Here is a 26,011-nt window from a genome sequence, read left to right as displayed (position 1 = left end):
TACATCTAATAATTACAATATTATGGTAACTAACACTTATGTAGCTTATGTGCTTTTTTGGATTTTGTCTTTTTTTGCTTCACATGCATTTACTCATTTTATCTTACAGAATCCTTAGAAGTAGTGACCATGCATATCACAGTTCTATAGACTAGGAAACTGAGGTGCAAATTCGAATGACTCTCTCATGGTCAAAAGCTAGCAGTGGAGAAGCCAGACTGGGGGACCAGGCATTCTGTTCCCCAAGCCTAAGTGCTTAGTCGCCATGCTATGCTTCCTCTGTGGCCAGATTCGAGATATCTCTTGATGTTTCATACATAACTTTCAATTGTTCCCTTGAAACAATGCAGGGAAGGCTGGGGGAAAAATCTCCATACATTCAAAACAAGAGAATGTTTATAAATTTGCACATCATTTAAAGTCATTACATTAAATTCTGATGTGAGTGACCTTTTTGATAAAGCTCAAGTCATCATTTTAAAGCAAAGCCCTTTAAATATGGTTCTACAAAGTCTCAAATTCTCTGCCCCCAAATATGTAATTCACATGTGTACAGCATCACACAGTACCATTGCTCTGTATTCTACTGCCTTTCATCCCACCAAGAGAAAAACCTCAAACTATTCCCTTTAGGAACTCATCAAAGAGAAACCACCAAAAAAGAGACATCCTGTTTTTGTGTGTTTTAAAACAACTAACAGAAATGTAATTATATGGAAGGAATAGACCAGGGACTCAACTAGCCAAACTGTTCGTCAGACTAACCGTCTTTTTTACAGGGAACTGAACTTTCACTGACCTTATCCTCCAGAGAAATACTCTTTCAACATAGTTCCCCAGCAGTAGGTTCATTTTGCCCTTAGAGTGGTTTTCCCTCAAAGTTTCCAAAGTCCTTACTGAGGTTTAGAACAGAAATCTGCCATTGAGTGTGTATTTCTGCAACGGAGCCTGTTTTCATTGTCATTTGTTCATATTCTCTCTCTCTCTCCCCCAGTTTGAAATGGTAAATTAATATGTATCTGTTTGAAAAACAGCCACGTTTGCATAGTTGGGAAGAGCTATATTTTACACAATTAGCAGAAGCCTGCAATTGGCATAATGAGTACTTTCTTCAAAGAGAAGCCCATGAGTTCAGTTGAATCTGATGATGGTTTAAAAACTGGAATGGGAGGAAGGGGTGGAAAGTATGTTGATGAGCAGAGTCTGGGTCAGAGCCCAGGGGGCTGGCTTTCTCCGTGCCCCTGGGTAGCTCGGGCGGTTCGGTAATGTGGGACTGTTTGCTCTGTGTTTCTTTCTCCGATTTAGGCCATGCCAGTGTTAGGTTTGTGCCCTTACTTTCTCTTATCTGCCTTTTATCCAACGCATCATCAACACCTCCTAAATCTTTTGTATAAAAACATATGTCATGCAGGTCACCATTAGAATATGAAGGACTGGAATAGAGACTTTTCAAGATTCTCAGTGTTTTTTGTTTTTTGTTTAAGATTCTTAGTGTTAACTAATAAGTGGACAGGACAGTTCTCTCCCTTTAATAGTAGAAAGATGGTATAATTTATAAGTGATAAAACTGCATCAAATTTCCATGTTGTCTAATGGTTTGATATGAAATTCTTATTATAATGGATTACATAATACTTATAGGAAATTATCTAAAGCAATAATTTATTTATTTACATTATCAGAATTGATACATAGAGAACCAAACAGGAGAAATTATACATAAAGCAACCAACCAACCATATGAGGTGAGTAAATATTCTTGACAACCCTTTGATAAACATTTTCTTTTAAATTGTATCTTGGCACTAAGAATGAGCTAGCTTATTTCTCTAAGGATATGATTTACTTGTAGAAGTACATTTACTTATCCTAACTTACCATGGATTTGAAATGATAAAAAACAATGACAACTCAACAATAAACACTGGGTTCTTTTCAACTTGGTAGGACAATGCTACCTGATCTCTAGAATGCAGGCAAGCTATTTATTTCACTGCTTTATATGTGTGACTGTGTAGAGATGAGTTTTGAGGGATCCTTTCAAATAAGAGTTCAAAAAAAGATGATAAAACTTCAAGATCTGAAGGTTTAAAAGTCCACAGGTTTTCCACTAAACTCTCTTTTAACGTGCTCCAATGTTTTCGTGGATGCTACTAAATGTGAAACAGACCTTCCTAGTTCCCAAAGGCCGTGGTTCTAGAGGAATGATGGCAGTGATTGAGTTTCAACTATTCATCTTCTGCATCAAATTAAAGTGAGTAATGGATAGAGAGAATTGTAGTTGACGTTCTGAAACACTAGACCTTTGTGGACAATCACTCTACAAATGTAATGCATAGACTAGGATTTCTGATGTTACTTGGAAAAGTGAAATGAATGACAATTTTTCCAGGCAGGTTAGGCAAAAAAAATGTTATTAGAAATTTATTAAAATGCTCTGACTGAAAAGAAAAAGTTGGTTGAATTGGTAGAAAGTAATTGGAGTGTTTATTACAAGAATTATGTATAGGTCACAAATGAAAATATCTAAGAGGCCATCAGTTTGCAATGTTTAACTGAATAATTCCCAATGACATCTTTCCCTTCCCATGAATATCAGGGCACTAGTTTATGGCACCTAAGTAACAAGATGAATGTATTTATTCTTCATTTGTATAGGCCCACAAGTATTAAGAGAAATAGTACGATTACAGCACCTGATACATTGTTATCACTAAAAGAACAGTAGATACTTTACTTTCTTCTGCCTCTACCCACTGACTTGTGTAAGAACATCTGAAGACAGTCTTGGCAGCCAAGGAACATCTGCTTTCTCCCTGATGCTACTTGTATCTTCTTTGACCCTGAAGCACAAAATTGGGGCAACTGCCCAGTTAGTGCAGACAGCGGAAATCCCTTTCTGCCCTCTGCCTTCGCCTTCCACATGTACCGATATGCCCATCGGGTCCTGAATCGGCAGAGATAATAATAATAAAAAAGCAACCCCCCCCAAGTAGCCACATATAATCTTCACTGTCTGCATTTCATTTGATATTAGAAACCGACCATTCAGAAATCTGGTGTGAACGTAGATTCAAAAGAAAAATGAAAGAGTGAATGAATGAGTAGCTTGGTTTCGTGATTGTGTGAGCCATGTTATGACAGCACTTTACAAACAACTGTGTAAGGAAAACAGGGCAGACAGATCATCCTCTTGGTTGTTGAATGTTTGATCAAGGTTGAGATTTAACTGATAACATTAATTCTTCTTTATCAAATGTGGAAATCTCTAACTTCTTTTAAAAACCCTTTATTTTTTTCTGTTATTTTATTTTGCATCCTGCAGACAGATATATTTTAGGCTTTCAGCACTGCCTTGCTTGCCATTTAATAAAAACTTTCTTTGTTATATTTTTGTTTCTCCTCCCATGTTTATTTTCAGATCTGAGAGGAAAAACAAATAAATTTTGAAACTGAAATATGTATAAATACATTTTTGTTAATATCCAGTCAAAGCTTTTCATATCTTTTTCCTGGTTCAGAGAAATAAGGATTCTACGTCTGAGATGAAATGAGAAAATATGGCACCTCCTCCAAGTGTGTGAGAGGATAGAGAAAATCCCAAACAATCACTTAAAAAACCCTTCTGCCCCATTCCATCTCCACTTGTATTTTGTGCAGTGATCTAGTTGTAACACCCGAGGTTCCGTATGTGACTTCTGGGCATAGCACATGTACCAGGAACCCCTCGTTAATGCTGTTTCTCACAGGCAAGGTGACAGTGTGCTGTACTGAACACGGCGTCTAGTTACACAGAGATGACACCGACCATTTCAAGTCTAAAGTGTCAGGTATATTTTCTTCTCTTTTCCGTCTTACAAACAAACTAGAAAGGCTAGAACAAATTAACGCAATCTAGACTTTTAGAGTTCAATTTCTTTCTAAACTAAAAGATTAATCTGCTGTGTTTAAAACATATATTGGTTTTATCATGTAAAATTAAAGACTATTCCAGGTAAAATACATTACAAAAATGTCAGCACACTGGTAATTTATGCATTAGCCCTTTGGGAAAAAATGGAATCACCTGAGAACATCACTACAGGCATTGTAACTTTTCTGATGGCGCATATTTGATGTTTAGCATTCAGTTGGTTTTAAATTGCATTCGTAGAGTAAGTGACTGAAATGCATTGTAGGCAGGACAAATGGCCCCAATGGCTTTTACCCCAGAACCTTAGAAATAGTTAAATAAGTCTCCCCTTTGAAGATGCGACTATAAAATACACACAGATTAGAAGAGACAAGAGATGTGTGTTGTAAAACCATTTTAAATAAACCGAATGGCTCCCAGGCTCACACTTGGCTGTAACCTGATTTTATGAGAAGCGAAATCCTCGACTTCGGCAGCACTGAAATTTCTTCTAAGCCAACACCCATAACAGCTTTTGTACTATGATTTCCGACTTTCGTATATTCACTCTTTCTTCTGAAGTGACGCTTCATGGCTTCTTGCCAGTTTGACAATTCTATATAGACCATATTACCAAATTTTCTTAACAGCAAGTATGTGTTTATATAATTAAGTAACAATTTTAATACAGTGGTGTTTCTTCCCTCATTTTTTGGTTTAACAATTGTGCTTCTCAAAGGTCTCAAGGCCACCTTGTTGGGAAGTGCAGGGGGAGTGTAAGGGCCCAGATCAGATGGAAGGATCAAAAGCCCAGAAAGAATCTGCTATAGGCTGGGTTTTAACCTGGGGGGAGGGGAGTGGCTTATATCCCAGTTTACATCTGCTGTTCTGGTTTACTTATTAAAGGACCACCTTTCACTCTCAAAGTGCCCAGTTTGCAATTGTAAAGTCAGAGCAGACTTTAACTTCCTCACGTCCATAGCTGTATCTTCGGATCAGTGAGCTTGACGATACAGCATCATGACCATCCCAGCCAGGTGGGTATGTGTATGTGGAGAGAGATGGACAGGTGGCAGGTTCTGCTAACTACTGCACTCACTTACACACTGCACCTGGACATGTAGGTGGGGAAAAGTAAAGAGAGCAATTTCTGCAGAACAAAGCTTGCTTCTGCTTAGGTACTTTGCTGATACAAGAGCAGAATCTGAAAGCCAGAATGAGAGAAGGTGGCGGGCCTGACCCCATGATTCACCCTTGTTCAAGTTTTCTATGAAACTGCATGGAGGAGAGAAAAAGGCAAAGAGCAGAACATGTGATCTCAACACACATCTCCCCTGCACCCACTAAACTACCAACTCAGCCTATTCAGATTATAATTGTTTTCCTTCTTCACAGTAGAGAATGGGAGGGATGTGGGGTGCGTATGGCTCATGTGCTCAATTGTGAGGAAGAATAATGTTAAAGAGCTGATTTGACACATTAATTGTTCCACAGAAATAATTTTACTCTTTTGTGTCTAATATGTTTCATATATTATATTAATAACTATTAAAAATTACATTAAAACTATTATTAAAAATTAGGTATAATTATGCTATGATTGCTTTCTTTTTTAGTTGCTCTGAAAATGGAATCACAGACTTTTATATTGCTTGAGTATTACACAATTCAACTACCACACATGTCTTAAAAATATAATGTCTTCTAAACTCTTAGAACATATATTAACATTTCTTTATAAAAAACTACCGCCAGGAGCTGAGGTCCCCTCAGAAAGAGGGTGGCACCCGGTCACCACAGTGCGCTGATGGGGCCGTGAAGGTCACACAGTCGGTGGGAGTGAGGGCACAGTTACTTCTCAAGTTCAAAAACCAAGGACGAGTCTCTGGATTAAAATGGCCTTATCAAGGTGCTTGCATGGCGTGGAGGCCTGGCTTAGGGTCCCTCTGCCATCACCCGACTCACGTTCATCCAACAGACACCTTCGTCGAACTAAGCTGGTCACAGGTTCATCACCTCCCGAGAGGTAGCCTTTGGACCTACTCTCAGGCACCAAACTCTCCTCTAAAAGCTTTAAAAGGGAAAACTACGTCTTTCTCCTGAACAAGGGTAGAGGACAGTCACTGTCACTCATTTAATAACAGTGAAAAAACTAGGAAATAGCCTTAAGGTGAGAGGAGACTAGTTAAATAACTTATAGTTTGGAGCTGTGGAAACTGCTGTGTATCTACTGACATAAAGTTGTCTTCTTTTAAGTAAAAAAAATTACAAAGCAGTACGATTGTTGAAATGTATGTATATACACACACACACTGCATGCATATATAAACATAATACACGTATATAAGTGTGTTGTAAATGTAACTATATACAAACTTGTGCACACACACATATTGGCTAGAATGTTATATACCAACGCTGCCAGCACTTATCTCTGGGACGTGGGTACTGATAACGTTAACTAGGCCAGGAGGCACTTAGACTGAGCTATCTCCAATGCTATGCTGTCCCCTAAGAAAACCAAAATCTAAGCCTGTAAATGTAAATACCCCGAGGCCACAAAGTCAAGACCCTAAGGACAACCAATCATAAACAGCCAACTCGGCTTTAAGTTACAGCCAGTCAAACCGTTTCTTTTCTTCACGTCCACAGTTTCTCTGCCACAGTCTTTTCCGCCTCAGGGAGCTCCGAACCTCTTCCAGGTGGTACTGCCTGATTCTAATGGACTTTGTTGAAATAAAGGCACAACATTTTAAATAATGCCTCAGTTTATTTTTGAACTATAATTATTTCAACGCTCTGTTATCTGTATTCTTTCATTTTCCCATTTGTGAAGATTTTACTACTTTTCAAAATGGGAGGTGGGTGGAGGAGGGAGGGGCAGCACACTCTCGCAACTGCACATTTCACTGCGTCTCATTATGTTGGACGCTGGTCAGAGGACTCAGCACCCTGGGGGGTGTTCTGTGAAATCCACGTCAAGTTTCTCAACGGGCTTCTATGGTCATCTACTGAGATAAACTCAATACAGATTTATGACCAAAATATACACTGAAAGGACAAACACAAACTAGACCTTCTCCCTCTAACCTGAACAATGAATGGTACTGAGAAGTAATCAGGTTGCATAACTTTTGATTTTGATGGTAATGATAATGGTGAGCACACCATCATTATGTGCTCAAACTCGGTGTAATTCTTATTACAAAATTAGGTACTTACAGTTACCTCCAGATCACAAATTAAGAATTTGAGGCTTAGCGGAGGAATCAAGACCCTTCCCACAAGTCACCCTGATAGTCAACAAAGTAGTTGAGCTGAGATATGAGTCCAGAGTTTTCTGCCTTTTGAAGTCTGAGCTCTTAACCGCTGCACTCAAATGCATACATGTAAGCTACAACTCTAGATTTACTATCAGAAAGTTCAGCTCTTCATTTGAAAACTGCAGAAAGAAAAAAAATTAAATACCAGATGTCTCTGTCAGTTTGTTTTAATGATAAATTCATCTCACAGTACTTTTCACTTAAAATCTTTTTGAAGATGAAAGATCTGCTATACAGCTTTCTATATTGTTAGATTTGAACACGATTTTTATCAAACTGACAGAGTGGCATCTTCAGTACAAGCTTTACCCTATATAATTAGAAACAAAGACACAGCATTTCAACCTCTCTCACTTCCACCCTCTCTGCTTTCCTCCCTCCCCCTCCCGCTCACTCACACGCATACCACAAACTGTGCAAAGAGAGAAAGCTGATAGACATTCATTCCTTGGAAAAGAACAGCCACAATGGAACAAATAGTAGAGTAGTTTGGCAAAAAATACTGGGAAAAGTGAGAGACCATCAACTCATGAAAAGCAAGTCTGCACAAACATTTTTAATGGCTGTTCTAATGGCATTCAATGGAAGGCACTTTAATAGGATTTCTAGCACAATCCTGAGAGCTTATCTTTAATAAACCTGTCATTGATGAAGAAATAAATTGCTGCACCACACAACCAGCCTACTGAACTCAACACACACACACAGACACACACACAGACACACACACACGCAGTGATAGAAGTTGCCATCTTACATTACCATCCTCATCTCAAGTATTCTGTTAACTATGGTGAGAGGCAGCTCTGTGCTCAAAATGCAGGTTGCCACTGAAAGAGCATATTTATACTAAAAGGATGCAGTAGAAATGAAACAAAACACAGCGGAAAGCTCATAACCGTCATGTCATATGGATGAGGACAAAAGTAGAGACAGTAACTGGAATCCAAACAGAGAGGCATGTAAACGCCCAAACTTGAAAGACTCGCTGGCATCGTCTTTGAAATAACATACCCAATTCTTCGGGTAATTTGTGAATTCACATAGCAAGGACTCCACATTTGTCTCATATTATTTTACAATCTTGTTTTCTGTACTGACTTAAAGTTCTATAAAGTCAGAATTGCTGTGCTGTGTTCCTCAGTGTGCACACCAACTCAATATGTAGGTTGAATTGACTCTATGCTGTGTGAGTCTTTGTTCATGTCAGAGGCTCTCGATTCTGCTTTTTCATGTTGGAATACCACTTGTTGGGAGAGCACTTTCTTATCACTTTTGCTTTTTTAAAATCCTACCTTTCTTCCGAGGTTCAGCTCAAACCCTGCCGCCCCCGCCCTGGGGAGTGCCACCACACACTTCCTGGGGAGTGCCACCACACACTTCCTGGGGAGTGCCACCACACACTTCCACACGCAGCCCTCCACCCAGTGTGTGGGGGTCATCCACCTGGCAATAATTACGTTTGACCTTGCAGCATTTTTTCTTTTAAAGTTGTTTGAGTTCATTATTATAAGTTATCCTGTAATTTGACAATTCTTTTTTTAACTAAAACATGTGTATTATTTAAAAAATTTAAAATTAGTTTACATTCAATATTATTTTGCCTTTGTTTCAGGTGTACAGTATGGTGGTTAGACAATCATATCATTTACAAAATTTTCCCCCAGGTATTTCTAGTACCATTTGATAATTCTTAACTTTCCAACACTATTGTGAGTTCCTGAACAAAATACAGTCTGCTACATACATTGTAGTCTGTGGGCTAAGCCAGTACAGGTGCAAGTAAAAATACTGATATAATTTTAAAAATGTCAGATTTTTGTTTGAATTTCTGTGGAAGTGTTTTGAAACTGGGATTTTTTAAAAAAAATTATACTGTCGCCTCCTGATTTAGAATGCTGAGTCTTCACATGTATCCAAAGATTGTGAACCAGAAGGGAACAGACTGAAGCATCCTTCAGAATATATGGCCATCAATGCTGACAGAGGTGAACTCACTGACCTTAGAGCAATCTCTACTGATTATCGAGACTACTGGAAACACCCATTGGCTAAGCTATATGGTCCATTAAACTTGCACAACTTGAACAAAACCTAGAGTGTGTTCTAAATATCCCTTCTCAGATCCAATTTTGGAAAAATGTGAATAGACACAGCCTTCCTGGGGGACCTGTGTATGTTTATTTATAAGTCATGTTACTATAAAATTGACTATCTTTTTCAAAATTGAAAGTATTATCAATCAAGCCATTCAAAAGATACAAGCAGAATTTTACACTGAAAAGAAAAATAAATATATTCAATATCATTTAAAATACCTCTTGTTTATGAAGGGAAACATTTGATTATAAGCTCTGTTCTTTATTACACAGTGTAAGTCTCATTTACTCCAATTTGAGGGCATGCTTCGATACTTTAACGAGACAGCAAACAAAACACAAAGAGACCAATCAATTTTATAAATAGTGACATGAATAAAGTAATAAATATAAATAAAATTTTTCTAACAAATGAACCCTTTTCTTTAACCAGTAGAGGTATAAAATACAGGTATGTTACCCTAGCCGATGATTTATAAGGGAAGAAGAAAATGAGATCTATATTGCACTTTATCAAGCCCTATTTTTTTCTGTAGGCATGTATTTCATCCAGTTAGGGGAATTTTGGTTGATATTACAACACAAGATACTAAGCTAGATAACTGCCCCCAAAGTTTACAGAAACATCAAGAAATTCTGCCATGGAAACATAATAAAGAACAAACGCTGTTCCACAGTCTTCTTTAACACACATACAAGTAACAGAATAGGAGAAGGGAAGCATGAGGTTTCTCTACAAGGGGTCCAAAAGTCTGAGTTTGAAGCATTTATTTTCTGCCCAAGAAATAAGCAAATATAGACTTGGAAACACAGATTTTACATAGCTGCTAACACTCTAACTCGATTTCTAAATGTCTGAATTTATTGAATGTTAGAAAACCAACCAACCAACCAAAATCACTATTCACAAGTAAATATAATGAACAGAAGAACCTCTGACTGGTGTGGCCTAGTGGGTTGGGTGTCGCCCTGTAAACCAAAAGGTCGCCAGTTTGATTCTGGGTCAGGGTAGATGTCTGGGGTGCAGGCCAGGTCCCCCCAGGGCCCCAGTTGGGGCTGTGAGACAGGCAACTAATGTTTCTCTTTCACATTGATATTTCACTCCCTTTTTCTCCTTCCCTGCCCCTCTCGCTAAAAATAAATAAAATACTTAAAAAACAAAACAAAACTCCAGAAACATCCTAGTCGTTATTACATTTGAGGAAAACCCATAGCTGTATTATATTGGAATCCTGACGAAAAGCCAACTATTGCAGTTTTGGCTTAAACTTTGGCTAAAACTCTGAAGGAACCTTTAGACTCAGGATTTAAGGGCAAGGATTAGGTATTATCCACCTTTGTACTCCCAGAGTCAAGCGAAGCACCTGGCGCATAGTAAGAACTTTGTCTGTTGCATGAGACGAACTGAATATAAGGCTGGAAAAGGAAAAAAGACCTCTAAAGAAGCAGGCATTCATGTTTTGGGAAATTTTTTTAGAGACAGCCAATATTTTTAGATTTGGTCTTCCATTGTTCTCAAGGATATTTGGAAGAAAAGAGCAGCTTTGTTTCACGGAGTTCATTTGTTTATTCTCTAACGAAAATTATAATCCTTGGTCTGTGGCATCACAATTGGTTGCTGTGGGAATGATTATAGATCAAAAACAAAAAGATTATATCCCTTTTCAAGAGCAAATGAGTAGCAAGAGCAGATGAAGTCTTAAGGAAACAAAAATGTTCTTTTCATGCAAATATTTTTATGATAAAACTACAGGGAGATAAATACTGAAACTACAGTCTTTGTGAAACTCGCCAGCAGATTTTAGCTTTGAGGAAAGATGATATTTCCCTCCAGAGTTGGCTTTCAGACATAAATACTCCAGATAATTTTTCTTTACAGACACAAGGCGAGTAGAAAAAGGGAGTTTTGCACCCGGCATCTTTATGCTGCTTTATTCTAGGCTGGGGGCTGACAGTCTTCCCGATCTGTGTGCACAACCACCCTCAGGGAGGTGGTCCCCTGCACTGTCCTTTACACGCCAAGGGAGGTCCAATGACAGCGGACTGAAGACCTAGGCAGAAGGCCACTGCCCGCGAAGTTGCTGCTCTTGTGCTCCCACAGGACGTTTGCTGCATCTAAACCTCATACAGGAAGTCAAACTTCTGGGATGTTTCCCATTACCCTGACTTGAAGATGCGTCACTACAGTTTTATTTTCAGAACACCTTTCCCTCTGTTCATTTGTTTCTTTTTACCTCGGGGGCCAATCTAGAACACATCAGCTGTTGCATTATGGTAGAGGTGCCACTGGCTGAGTCCACATCTTTTAGGTTCCTTGAAAAGGTCTTCTCTTCAGTGAAGCAACATGGATGGACTAGATTGTAAGATTTTAGTAATCCTCAAATATAACTTCACAGTAGAAACTTTAGGACACTGGTTCAAACCTTAGGAACTTTAGAGAAGTTTTTATTTATTTTGCAGATAATGGGAGAACCCTTGAACTGTGACAGGAAGGATCGATACGGAAGGAACAGAAAAGAAACGAAAAAGGAAATCGATGCCTGGTTGCATGGCAACACCCGCCAAGTGCCGGTGCTTAGCCTGCAAATTCTTATTCCCCACCTGTCTCCACTGATGACGAGGGGCCAGCTAATTACTGTGGGAGCAAAGGAGACCAAGTTCCCCCACCTCTGCTAATGCAGCACCCTAAATGCTCTTGATACAGAGGGAGGCAGCATTTCACTGTTCATTAACTATGCTAATTATGTCTCTCAATCACTTCAGCCCTGTCTGCACTTCCGAGTTATAGAACACAACAGAAGAGATCAAACCTGAGGTCCACAGGGTCAGGGGAAAGACATCACCACAATGAGAAAACAAAAAGGGATAGTCGGCATCAGAAAGAATCTCATCTTTGTAATATCTACTTTTAATCACTTTAGAATAATGAGACAAACAGAATCCCAAGGTTAGAGAGTCTGTAAAGGTCACCCAGTGAAATCACCAATATGATGCTAAACTTCTGCCTCCTAATCTAGTTTAGGATATTAAATGCTACTTGACATCCTGTTCACTTTAACAGAAATAGGATCTGAAACTAAAACAAAAACAGTAACAACAATGAACCCTGAAGCTAATAAAAATAAATATAAGTAGGTAATGAATTTGAACTCTCCTGCCATCTTGAAATGTGACAAACTTCTAATTGTGAAGTAACAGGTCTATCTTTGGAAGTCATTTAGCAGCTTTTATATGACATTAACTTGCAGAAACTGAAAGAGGTTTTCACATTTATGAAAGAATGCTTTAAAAATCTTAAGGGTGAATGTCACTTTTTGTATCATTTTAATAGATTTGTGAAGCTTAGTTTTTCGTAGTGGATGAGTTCTCCTTTCATCATGGGCCTCATCTAAATGATGCTGGAACCGGACTGGTGGTATGTAGAGAGGAGGGCAGTTTGTCCATCTGTGTCTTCAGTTTGTTTAATTGTTAGGACTAAATAAGTGAGTAGACCCTGGTCTATAGTTGAAACTGTTAAGACCTGAACAAGTCAATACCAATTACTCTATATAAGAGTTAAGACTGGATCTTGATAATACCTCCCAATCCTTCAAACATTGGCTGCTGTTTCCTCTCCACTTTATTTTCATAGGGAGGTGGCCAAGGTCAAAAGACAAATTATGACCTCAGTCACTACTGAGGTCATAATGTGACCCTCACACCAAGCCAAGCAAGTTCATACTCTAACACTGCCATGTACTGGCTGCGTGGCAAGATGGACAAGTTACTTAACTTGCCTGTGGTTTAGTTTAGAAGCCTCTTCAGTAACGTGGGGATACCGATAGTGCCTGCTTGGAAGGACTGATTGAGTTAACATATGTAACGTGCTGCGAAGAGCCAAGGTAAGAGCTATGAACACGTTTGCTATCTTTATTATCCCTGCAAAGCTCTTCTCGGCTGTGAAGCTCGATAGAGAAGATAAGCATTATCATCATGATGTTAAAGTATTACACAGCTTAATTCCAAAGGAGAAGGTATAAAGAAACATTCTGAAAACAGAGGAGGGAGGAGAAAGAGGGAGGAAGGAAGGAAGAGGGAGGAAGAGGAAGGAAGAGGGAGGAAGAGGAAGGAAGAGGGAGGAAGAGGGAGGAAGAGGGAGGAAGAGGGAGGAAAGGGAGGAAAGGGAACAAGAGTGGGAGGGGAGGGGAGAATGAATTAATTTGAGATCTCCATGAGCTGGAGTTTGATGACTGATGAATGCCCACCATTAGGGAACCTTACTCAGCAAATGAGCAATACTGCAGTTCTGATTATGCTGCATGCATGAACTTCCTAGTTAATGCCAAATACTCCAATTGCTGCATCTGTGATGATTAAAATTTTCCCAAGGCATTGCTAAATCCTCAAGTTCATGTATGTCTTAATGCTTACATCCTTTTCTTCTATTCTCTCTGTTTCCCCGACTGGATGGGGTATCCAATATTTACTTTTCTTTTAATATTTTATTTATTTATCTTTAGAGGGGAAGGGAAGGAGATAGGGAGAGAAATATCAATATATGGTTGCCCCTCGTGCATCCCCTGCTGGGAACTGGCCCTCAAGCCAGGCATGTGCCCTGACTGGGAATTGAACCTCGATCCTTCGGTTTGCAGGCCCATGTTCAATCCACTGAGCTACACCAGTGAGGGCCCAATATTTACTTTTCAAACAGAATGACAAACTGTTTAGCCACAGTAGAAAAACCATGGCAAATACTATTGCCAGTACCATTTATAAAGTTGTAAAAGTAACACATAAATAAATAAAGGCTTCCTTACGATGCAAGGTGGCAGCAGGTTCTCCCTCCTTGCTCTGATTGCTTGCTGCAGCACTGTTGAAATTTTGCCCCAAAGCTGTCCTCACAAGTTACACAAACACAGATGCATTCATTCAGTCCCTGGGGTTCTCGCAGGAGCAAGAAATCATTTCTAGGACTTGAGAGTATTTCTGAGATCATCCAGGGCAGATTCCTTAGCCTGTTGTCATATCTTTCAAGGGTGTAATCCTCTTGCCCAATTCGCCTCTCAGCACAATGGCCCTGACTTTGCAGTGAGAGGCACAGCCCAGACTGCCCACCTCCTTCACCCCCGCCACTTTCTGCAGTAAGCCATTCTGTTCTCATGGCTACACCTTTGCACGTGCATTTCCCTGGCCTCTGAGTCTTGTGTTTCCAGCAAACTTCAGTGACTCTTCAACCCAGATGCTCCCTGGGAAGCCTCCCCTCAGTACTGCTCCATCTTGAACAACCCCCTCCCCATACCCATCATGTTCTTATAACTATTGGTTTTTTTCTATTGTTTCTAAAACACTATGGACCCATGTAGGGTAGAGCTCATCCTTGATCATTTTTTGTTTGCTAGTAACTGTCAAACAAATAAAGGCATTTGAGTGGTTCCTCTTATAAATAAGAAAGCATGGAGCAGGAGAGGTAAACTGCTGGTCCAGGGGCATTAAAATCCATTCAGAGACACAAGGGCAAGTTCGACTCATCAGTAAGGATTTTTCTTTCTGGAAATTAATATGAATTTAATTTCCAGAAATTCCATTAGGTGCAACACATGGAAAGAGCTTTGCAGACATCATAAGTACCCTCCTTCTCCATCGTCCTTCAACCTTTTCTTAACTGCTTTTAGAGAGCTCCTTTTAGAAAGGAAGACATGTTTTGGAAGATTAAATGACTACTGAGAAAAACTCAGTGTTATTAAGTGACTAACAGGCAGGTTATGAGTATTAAAGTTCACTTGTATTTACTGTGTGCTCCCTTTGTGCAGAAAGGCAGGAGGCCAGGTGCCTAACATATGAGGGGGACCCCCCCCCAAAACCGGAATTATCTTCTGGAGGGCAGGTCCCTGTAGTTCAGGCTTCCCTCACTACGTGAGTTCTCTAGGAAACCCATCTGTATCAGTGTACCAGCTGGCATCATTGTGAAAGGCTGCGTTCAGCTGCAGTGAATTTTTTTGAAGACTCTTTCAACATGTTTGCCCATTTCATGCTGGGTGATTTATGAGCGCACCTGCCCTGAGTGTTCAGCAATTTTTGACCAAAAGGGGTATGACCCCTGCAAAGTGCCTCCCCCCCCACCCATCCACTGGGTCTCACCCAGAGCTACATTTTTTTTGTTACCTTGGATGAAAAAATCCTCAGGGAAAGGTGTTGCTGATGTACAAGAGGTGGAACCAAAAAGGCAGAAACATTAAAAGGCCCCCAAATTGACCAGTTCAAAACAGGTTTGAGTGGTGGAAGAAATGTCTCAGTAGGTGTATTGCATTAAATGGAGGGTACTTTGAAGGTGATTGATGTTTAAACATATAAGAATACATAATTTTTTATAAATAAATTCAATTTTGGGGGCCCCCTCATATATTCATCTTCATCACAACCTTATAAGTAGATGCTAGTATTTTCCTCTTTAATAAGAGAACCAAATCACTCGGGGTGAAGTAATGGGTTCAGGATCAAGCAGCAAACTACTAAAGGGCAGAGTCAAAACATGAACCTTGCTTTCCCGACTTCAAAGCTCTCTCCAGCATCTGATATCGCAGCCTCCTAAATGCACACTCATCACTCTGGCCCTAAAATCCCAACTTCATTTTCAAATAAAAATGAAACTCTAAACGTGGCCCTTTCTAAATTCTTGCTATCGTCTCTTTGAAGTTAAAAGCTTACTTTGGAACTAGAGACACTTCAAGACGAATTGTTTCCTGAGAGTCTTGGCCTCCACGTGGGAACAGGGAGAAAGACAATCTGGACAATGTCCAGTGATGCTGAAGGGCCAATTAGTTATAGGGAACTCGTATGAGAATCAGGATTGAGAAACAGAAAACTAGAGTTATATGAGATTCCCCCAGGATGAGTATGACTCCAAGAAGAAAACAAACGCTCATATATAAAAGATACAGAGTTTAACGCTGGTAAGGGAAGTGTTTGAGGTTGGAAAGAAGTAGATACAAGAACACACATTAGAAAGTCCAAATAAAAACCAGCTTTGGGTACTGAGGGTTTGGTTGCAGTGTGAGCTTTAGCAACTACGCAAGCTCAGAAGGAACGGAAGGCTGTACACACAGAGACCCACCCCCTGGTCTTGGAGGTGATGTATCTCCCGGGGTGAGCTGCTGTGTCTGTGTCCTACAGGGTTTGCTTGCAGGGTGTAGACGGCAGCCCACTGGGAAGCCGCTTTCTGCACCTTTGTGTCTTAATTGGCGAGGCTGGTCCTTAGCTGTGAAAAAAGCAAGCATCTTCTCAAATTGCCAATTGGTGTGCTCATCTTTACTATAAAAACTACACTGGGAGATTAGTCAGAAGGTGCCTTTGAGTTAAATCTGAGGTGTCTGCATTAAATGTATTCACTTTTATGTTGTCCAAAGATAATAAAAATCTATTTTCTGAGAGAAAAGGGCCTGAAAATAAGGCTTCACTGCTGATAAGTCAGGTGGGCATGTCAGCCAAGGAAAGCTGCCTTTTTTATAGAAAGACATTCTTTGTTCTGCTAGCTTCTGTGGTTGGGACTAGCAATCGCAACAGAGAATTTAGGTGAACTGTGAATTTAGTTAGAAAATGACCCAGACACACACTTCGGTTAGTCATCTGCTATGTGCCTGGTGCTGAGCATGTTGCCACAGGGCCAGCGGCGAACAGAGGGGGTGCAGCCCTCGATCAGAGCATGGTTTCCTCCGAACATAGAAGGTGATCGGAACAAGAGAAGGGTAACACAGTAAGTGCTGACTGCTTTGGTTTAAAGAAGCACGGTTTCCTTTTTCTTCTAGTGTTCTTATTACTACTACCACTTTTTTTTTTTTTTTTTTTTACTAATTTCAGTAAAGCCCTAGGGGTTTGGTCAATGACAGTGATAGGGAGACACCTGGGTTTCACTGATTCTAACAGATACTTTTTTCACAGTTTAACATCTCTATAAAACTCATGCGCAGTGCAAAACTGATGGTGTCTATTTGATGAAATAAGTTTTTTTTAAAAAATTTATCTTTAGAGAGGAAGGGAAGGAGGGAGGGGGAGAAATATCAATGTATGGTTGCCTCTCACGCGTCCCCTGCTGGGAACTGGCCTGCAACCCAGGCATGTGCCCTGACTGGGAATCGAACCGTGATCATCTGGTTTGCAGGCCTGCACTCAATCCACTGAGCTACACCAGCCAGGCTATTTGACAAAATAAGTAATAGTTATTAAGACAGCTGAGCCCTTGCATCAGGGACTCTGCTGAGAATTTTCTGTGTATTTCGTCGAAATGCCCTATGAGGTAGGTAAGTACTAGGACTGCTTCCTTTGCAGGGGTGAAGACATGGAACTACAGTGGCTCAGTGATCGGCTTAAAGTGACACGACTTGAGCCAGGGGCCCACCTCAGGGGCCCACCTCCAGGCCTGTGTGCTTCGCCCCTCCATATGCTGTTCCTCAGTGCATGGACAGTGACTCCCCATCCGTACCCCCAACCCCGAGTATCAGGAGACTCCACTTCGGGCTAGTCAGTTTAGCCATGCTGCACCCCCCAATGTCTTAGGGTTAGGTTGGCACAGCTCAGGCATAAAAAAGTTGTTACTACATTTTATTTCATGACATCACTCATTTTTTCTCATTTTATTATGCAAGTCACCATAATTCAAAATTGTTTTTAAAAAGTTGTAATCTTTTGGGACTCATGTGTCAAAAACATTTTAAAATGGAGGCTTTTCCCTGATCTTCTGCACTCTCCAACTCAGCATAAGAGATGAAAACAGACCCCTGCCATCCTTCCCTTGCTTACTTCAGGAAGACGGGGGAGCCACTTCCAAGAAAAAACCAGTACATTCAAATGTGGGGGAAAAAATCAGGGGTTGGGGTGCATGTCTGTGTTTGGTTTCTTGTTTGTATCTCTGCAGTGCCCTAATGAATATTCACTCTCATGAGTTTACACATAAATTGTAAACTGATTGAAAGCAGATATGACAAGGGGTTTCATATTACGAATACTGGCAGGTTTATAGAACATTTAGCGGTGAAGGCTGTGTGTGTGTGCAAATGTGCTCTGGCACGCACGGTCAAATACACCGAGAGCCTTCTTTTAGGGCAAACAAATGTTTTATTTTGTGGTCACCGCTTTAATGACGGACAACTTTGTCCCTTCTATGGAAAAGTGCAGTGCTTACCAGTGGGAATGAAGAAATGTCTATGGAGAAGAGAAATGCATTCCTAGCACATCACAGAAAAAACACTGGGCTTTCCCAGGGACGGTCATGCAATGCAAATTGCTAAGTATGACATTTTCCCAGAAACTTTTGATATCAATATTGTTCCAGTTGAAGACTTAGGTTCCTGGAATCCAAATTCAGGGCACAGTAAGACTAAGCAGAATTTAGGTCTCTGGAGCAGATGAGTAAAGGTGCAGTGTTCTAACAAGTAGGCACACATTTGTGACCTGGTTCAACCACGTATGAAGCATATCACCTTGGACAAGTCACTTTTTTCTCAACCTTGTGTCCCTTACCTCTGAGAAGAGAGGGTTCAACTACGTGATTTCTGAGAGCTATTCTCTGAGCTCTCTGAGATCTAACTGTTTAAAAATACGATTGAAGCAATGTTTTTAAATGTCTATGTCTTGGTACCATCTCAATTTCATTATTTGTGAAGGAAATAATGCATCTTTTTTCTTTACCTATCTCATTACAGTGTTGTGAAGACCTTCATTTGATAGACGAGGTGCCACATATGAGCTGCTATGAAAAGAGAAGAACAGGACAATGGCTGGAGACCAGCTGCCCGGACAGGAGGCGGGAGCACAGCGAGCACTCTCGGGACATGTGGACGCTAAATGGAGGAGGACGCGTGGGTGCTGAGATCAAAGAGCCTGCAGCTCCGGAGACGGCAGCAAAGATGCCGGGACTGGGCTTCGTGATGGGAGCAGAATAAGCCAAGTGTCCTTATGGTAGCCTTCTGTGAAACACGGTTTCCTGCCCCTCTCTGATCACAACAAAAAAGACCGTTCCTCAGAGTAGTTTTAATATACACGTTTAAGATAATGCTACTAAAAGAGCTAATGACACGTTGGAAGCTAGGTGTCTGGCAAGTGCTCATGTCTGTGTAAGTGCCATGGCGGGGCAGACTGTGACCAAAGGGCCATCTGTAGGTCGGCCGTTAGGAATTTGTTAGAAAACCTGCTCCTGGAACTCTGTTTGAAAAGGGAATTACTGTCTTCATTTAGACCACAAAACATACAAAGTCTATAATGTACCTGGACTAGACTATATGATCTAGAACATTATTTCCATGGGAAGCTGTACCTTGATAACCAAATGGGAGCTAGTTTCATGTTTTTTTCTGACGTTGTGGGTTTTCTCACTAGTGACCACCAGGATACCTTTGTGTCAGGGTCCTGAACGATGTGGGTAGAGGAAATTAACACTATTTATAGAAAATAAGGAACTTATGTACATAACTGAGAAGGTTGCTTCTTTCTCATTCACTCCTCACGTCAGAAAGGGCAGTTGTACCACAGGCAGGAGTGTGCGCTCCTCCCCCCGGGGTGGCTGTGTGCTCCGGCAGTTTGAACATGCACTCCTAAACTACGGCCTGCTTTATAATCCCATAATTCTCTGTCTCTCCCCAGTTTCTTTGTCCTTCTTTTTATTACATCATTGATGCAAATAAACTTCTCAAGAAAGGACCTTGCAAGTGTGCTCTATATTTTCATCATACTCTGAAAAAACTTTTATCGTAAGACTGACTTTATTATAATTTTTTATGGATATATCTGTTCAATGAAAGAGCATATTACTTGTGGGTAGGCATTATAGGAACTTAATAAATAGTTTATTAATTTATTATGACTATGTGATATTTTATTAATAACAACATAATTACCTCTCTGCAAACATCTTTCTTGGGCTCCCTATATGAAAATAATCCAAACTTCAGCTACTGTTTATTGAGTCCCTTATACATATGTGTACACAAACATACATATACATACATACATACAGATGTATATAAGTCCTATGTGTGCCCTGGAATTTATACGCATATGCACAATATTCCATATTACCTAATTCTCAAGGCAACATATTTACAGGTGAGAAAGTCTCACAGGAATATATAACTGAGCCACACCGCATCACACAATGTGTTCAAGTCAAAACACAAGTCTGTCTGGGTCCAAACTGCACGTCCTTCCTAACCTCCCTCCATCCACTGACACTGGTGAGGCTGGCACTGAAAGCGTGTTGCAGTTCTTGGCCCTTATGGTCTGAACTCACTCCACCCCACTTTCCTCCATAAATGATTTGCTCCACCCCCAGCCGACTTAACACTCCCGCTACCTGCACGTATGCTTTACTACGCAAAGCTACCATCAGGGTGTCCTGCCGCAATGCAGACACACATTCAGTAGGTTTGGGACGGTGCCTCACACTCTGCATTCCAACAAGCTCTCGGGAGATAACCAATGTTGCTGGTCCTTAGCTCACACTTTGAAGAGGAAAGTACCAAAGCATTCTCTGCCAGCTTGTCTTCGACCCTTCCCTTGACAAAGTGCTCCTCACTCCTTTTCTTCCTAGTTCCCCCTTTTCTTCCATACCTTTCCTGGGTCTTCATCATACTCTGACCTTTTCTAAATCCCAGCAGCATTCTGTTCGTATTAGGATTAGCTTCTTGTTGTTGTTGTTCTTTTTTTTTTTAAATGTGTATCTCTCTTTGCCTAATAGACATCCTGGAAGTACACGTTTGTTATAACTTCTATATTCCTCCCAGCACTTAGCATAGTGCTCTTCTGTGGTAGTATGGTGTATAAATACCATTTCATCCTTCCAGTTCAAGCCGAGCCCTTCCAGAGTCCCTTCCTCTCTCCAGTCAAGGAAGGAGCTAACTCAAGGTGGGGGAGCTGTGGGAAGCCACGTCCTAATGTGCGTCTCCATGACAAATGAGTGAGCTGGAGTTCAGAGTTTGTTCTCTGACACTGGGGGTCTGACTGGCAAGAGCAACTTTGTCTCTTTTTAGAAGAGGGGCCTTTATGTAAACTAAAGTATGATCAGAAGCCCTATTTTATACATGTGAGTGAGGGAAACAAGAAGCTGGCCTGTGCAGGAGGAAGAACGCAGCCAGCCCAAAGACACCCAAGGGTGACGGATCAAGAGAGGACATCCCAAATCTCTACGGTCTTCTAGCGCCAGATAACAGTTCTTGAAGTATACTCATACTGTTAGCCTTCGTCTCCATAATAAGTAGCTAATTTGTAAATAACTTTGTAGTATATAACTTATAATAAATAAAACAAACCCCCATTTATTTTTCCTTATGTGAGCTTTGGACTATAGTTACAACCAATCTAACATAAACAGGATATATATGTCTAATATTAATAATGATAGTGCTAACCATGCTGTCTATGAAATTAATCTCACATACTGGCTTATCTGCCATCTCAGGAAATAATGAAATGAAGAGTGGAGGGTCACATTCTGTAGGACATTATCCTAAACAAATGATGGTTCTCAAACTGAAGTCTTCAGAGCACCTATGTCAAAGTCATCGGAAGTGCTCTTTTGAAGTGGCTATTCCCAGGGAGAAATTGCTTGCAAACTGTGAATCTAAGGAGGAGTTACTGTCCAAAATGCATGAAGAACTCATACAACTCAATAAACAAATAATTTGATTTAAACATGAGCAAAGGAACTGAGTAGACATTTTTCCAAAGAAGACATACAAATGACCAACAGGTACATGAAAAGATGCTCAACATCACTAATCATCAGGGAAATGCACATCAAAAGCACAATGAGACAGCACACCTGTTAGAATGACTGTCATCAAAAAGACAAGGAGTGAGTACCGGCAAAGATCTAGAGAAAAGGGCACCCTTGAGCACTCTTGGTGGGGATGTTAATTGGCGCTGCTCCCATACAAAACAGTATGGAGGTTCCTCTAAAAATTAAAAGTAGAACGACCACTTCTGGGTATATAACCAAAGGAAACAACATCACTATCTCCAAGAGAAATCAGTACCCCCATGTTTACCTCAGCCTTATTTATAAAAGCCAAGCCATGGAGACAACCTAATGGATGTCTATAAATGGGTGAAGGAATCAACAAAGTATGGTATATATACAATGAAATCATTCAGTCATAAAAAGTAGGAAATTCTGCCATTTATAAACAAATGCATGGACATTGTGGGCATTATGCTAAATGAAATAAGCCAGACAGAGAAAGACAAATACTGTATGATCTCACATATATGTGCCTTGTTACAAAAAGTGAACTCATAGAATCAGAGAACAGATTGGTCGTTGCCAGAAGCAAGGTGTAAGAGGTATGGGAAATGGGTAAAGATGGTCAAAAGGTACAAAATTCCAGGTATAAGATACGTAAATCCTGGGATATGATATATACTATGATGAATATAGTTAACAAAAAATATTGTATATTTGAAGTTTGCTAAGAGGAATCTTAAAAGTTCTCATTGTGAGGAAAAATATGTAAATACATGAGGAAACATGTTAACTAAACTTATAGTAATAATCATTTTGCAATACACACACACACACACATCCAATCATTCTGTTGTACACCCTACATTAACACAGTGTTATATGTCAACCATGTTATATGTCAATGACGTTGCAATAGAACTGAGAAAAATAAATAAAATGGACGTTCCTGGTTATCACAGCTGATCTACTGAAAGACCATTTCTGGTATTGGGGACAGAAATGTGAATTTTAATTAGGTTTCCAGATGTCCCATGGGCATTAGCAAAGACTTAGTTTGGCAAGACCTACACACACTACTCTGATACTCTGAATCAGTCTAAAAATTCACCCCCTAAAGTATTGCTTTTGATAGTGAAGCCAACTTTAAGGTGGACTTTACCCCCTGCATTCCAGATGTCATACTACAATTCTAGTAGGACTCTGAAGTCTCCTATCCCAAAATGAAAACCTAAAGTATTTGTAAAGACCTTCAGGAATTAGTTTCACTGATTTCCTAGGTTTCTTCTTCCAGCTGTCACTGAATCCAATGTCTGAGCCCAGTTTTCTTGACAGTAAAGGAAGTCTGTCCCATGACCTAATAACAACGGTGTGCTACAATTTCAACCTACTTCCTCCTTTTCTGACCTCAGGATCAGTGCTAACAGCTTTCATGCCTTTAACCTCTGTTTTAGTCTTAGGGTAACTAATTCAGCTTCTTGCATTTTGAGAGGTCAGAGTAAACATTAATCCACAGTGATTATGACAAAATAATGAGATATTTGAAAGTAATGTGACTTGTCTGTCCTTCATTTTCGTTATTGGAAATCAGTAAAGAAATGTATTCATATTTATTTGGATAATGACATGTAAATTTTTCAAAGTGTTGCTCTGTGGCCTAACATGGTATGTAGAGCCCTCTACCCTGCTATCACAGATGAATACACACTTAAGTGTCTCTCTCCTTCATGCTGTTACGGCAGTGCAGAGTCAATTCCTGCCCAGGGAGCTTTAATCACAGGCGATGGTCACGATAAACGGTGCAGTGTCGGTGCCGATTCTCACAGCAATGCCTGCTGGGGGAGTTGTTAATGGGAGCATTGCCAGCGCGCAGTTACAGAACTAATTCCGAGGAGGAGCACTTCTGACAGTATGGCTAACATGGCTACTAAATAAGTATTATTACAGTATCTTCCCTTGTAGCGTTTCTGGAGAATTTCCATATTTAAAGGAGGCCAGTTATTGTAGTCAGTGCATACAACTGAGATTGCTTGAGTGAAGCAAGTACTGTCCACAGTTTAATGTTACATGGCAGAGGGTGAATTAATGGCTTACTAGCAGGTTAAGCTATCATACTTAATTTTTTGTGGCCCACTATGTCATTTATAATCATAAATGAAGTAGCAGAGTGGGGCCATGAAGAAAGCATCACAGAGCAAAACAGCATGAAGAATCCTGATAATGAGAAGGATCCAGGTGGACAGGTGAAAGGTTTCTGGTGGGTGAGCACTGACGCTCTACTAAGAGGTTTTTAAGTTGCCTCCAGAGGCATTCCTCACGTCTTTTTTTCCTCTTAAAATTCAATTTTTAGCCTTAATCCCCAAATCAGAAACTACAGAAACTAGTTTAAAGAACATTGCATTAAGTAAAATGAGCCATTATGGCCAAGAGGAAGAAAATAAGAAGCAGATCATTGGATAAAATAAGGCATTTCACCATCCAAGGTGAATTTCGTAAAATTGAACATGTTCTCCTGAACGCTTGGAACAGAACAAAAGAAAATATAACTTAACCAATGAGCAAAAACAAACCAGCAAAACCCCCCAAAACAAAACAAAAATAACAAAACCCAAAACAAACAGATAAAACCCCTTTTGCGTTCTACCAAATATTTGACAAAAATGTTGACATACTCTAAGAATAAAAGGCTATCCAGCTCTTGAGTGTGGCGATGTAAGGGGCTACAGATATGTTCTGGTGAGCCAGCATAGTAATTGAAAATGATCAAACCTGGGAGAGTTGAAGACTTCAGATGGCTCATGTAAATATCCAGTTCACCACAGGCCCCACTACTCATTCCCTTACAAGGAGCTTCTTCATATAGTTAATGACCCTTCTGTCGCCTGAGATTGGGGCTCCTCTTCGAGGCTCTTACCAAATCTGACGGGGCAGACTGTCAGAGCTGGGAGACTGATCGATCACCTAGTCCAACAGCTTCATTTAAGGTTGATACAACAGAAACCAAAAAAGGTGTAACATGTGTTTTAAGATTCTCACTGAGTAGGCAGGAGAAACCCGAAGGTGGAATTCGGGCTGCTCAGGCATTCAACAACTTCTGTTTGAAGAAGATTTTAGTTGTACGTTTTAAATCTTATGCTAAGTTAAACATGGCCTAAAAGAATCACAATGGTTCAGTTATCAACAACTCATGAATCGGTTTTAATACGGGTCCCTGTTCCAGGGGGAATACCAGGAACACCCAGTTTTACAACTTTCTGCTCAATAAACGCCATGATCTCCAAATACACATGAGTACAAAGACTTTTCATTCCCTTTCATCAGGAATTCACACAGCACCTTTATGGATTCTCAAATTTTAAGATACCCTTCAGTTCACCATTGCTGTGAGGCAGGTAACTTTCTGGGAACATATGACTATCTTAATATTAGCCCTAGTATTATTTCAGGCGGAAGGATACAATCATGTGTAGGCACTCAGTCAATATAGGGTTTTCAGGCCACGTAAGACTAAGCATACCGAGAAATCTACTTATTCCCCACACACTCCCTCAGTGAGGATTCTTACCACGGATCAGTGTATTTGGCACCCAATTGGTACAACAAGAGCTTATTAATTCAATATATTCCATGAACACAAAATCGGAAAAGATAAATCAACCTCATTAAGTAATACGTTTTTTAAGAGTGCAGCTACTTCTAAAGTCACATTTAAAAGTCATTGGTAAAGTTCATTTTCAAGAATATAGTCAAAAAGAAGAGAGGGACAACTCTTGAAAGTACTGTCAACACACTGATTTACCTCATATTCCTGGGAGAACTTCAAGTTGTCGTTTGCTTTCAACCTTTCAATATGATCTGCAAGTTCCAAGATCGGTATTGGAGGGTGACTAGCCATACCTATTAAGAGGAAAGAAGAAACACATTTGAAAACAAATAAAAATGATGGTAACTATTCCAAAATATAGAAAATACAATAGTTAGAAATGGCCTG

At 40.1% G+C, this 26,011-nt stretch overlaps 1 protein-coding gene across 23 annotated transcripts in view; it reads right to left on the bottom strand.

The window, feature by feature from the left end:
- The window catches only part of PTPRD (protein tyrosine phosphatase receptor type D), a 520,593-nt gene that overhangs the window by 90,955 nt on the left and 403,627 nt on the right, over positions 1–26,011 (bottom strand). For all 23 annotated transcript variants that reach the window (XM_037070904.1, XM_037070905.1, XM_037070912.1 and 20 more), the window contains one exon: positions 25,820–25,917. In XM_037070904.1, coding sequence (XP_036926799.1) covers positions 25,820–25,917 — 98 coding nt within the window. The remainder of the gene's footprint in view (positions 1–25,819; positions 25,918–26,011) is intronic.

The sequence above is a fragment of the Sturnira hondurensis genome, unplaced genomic scaffold, assembly GCF_014824575.4.
Source record: "Sturnira hondurensis isolate 20B ecotype Veracruz unplaced genomic scaffold, ASM1482457v3 Scaffold0019144, whole genome shotgun sequence".
In the NCBI taxonomy this organism is placed as follows: domain Eukaryota; kingdom Metazoa; phylum Chordata; class Mammalia; order Chiroptera; family Phyllostomidae; genus Sturnira; species Sturnira hondurensis.
The sequence above is the reverse complement of the archived record's forward strand: the minus strand, read 5'-3'. Positions and strand labels throughout refer to the sequence as shown.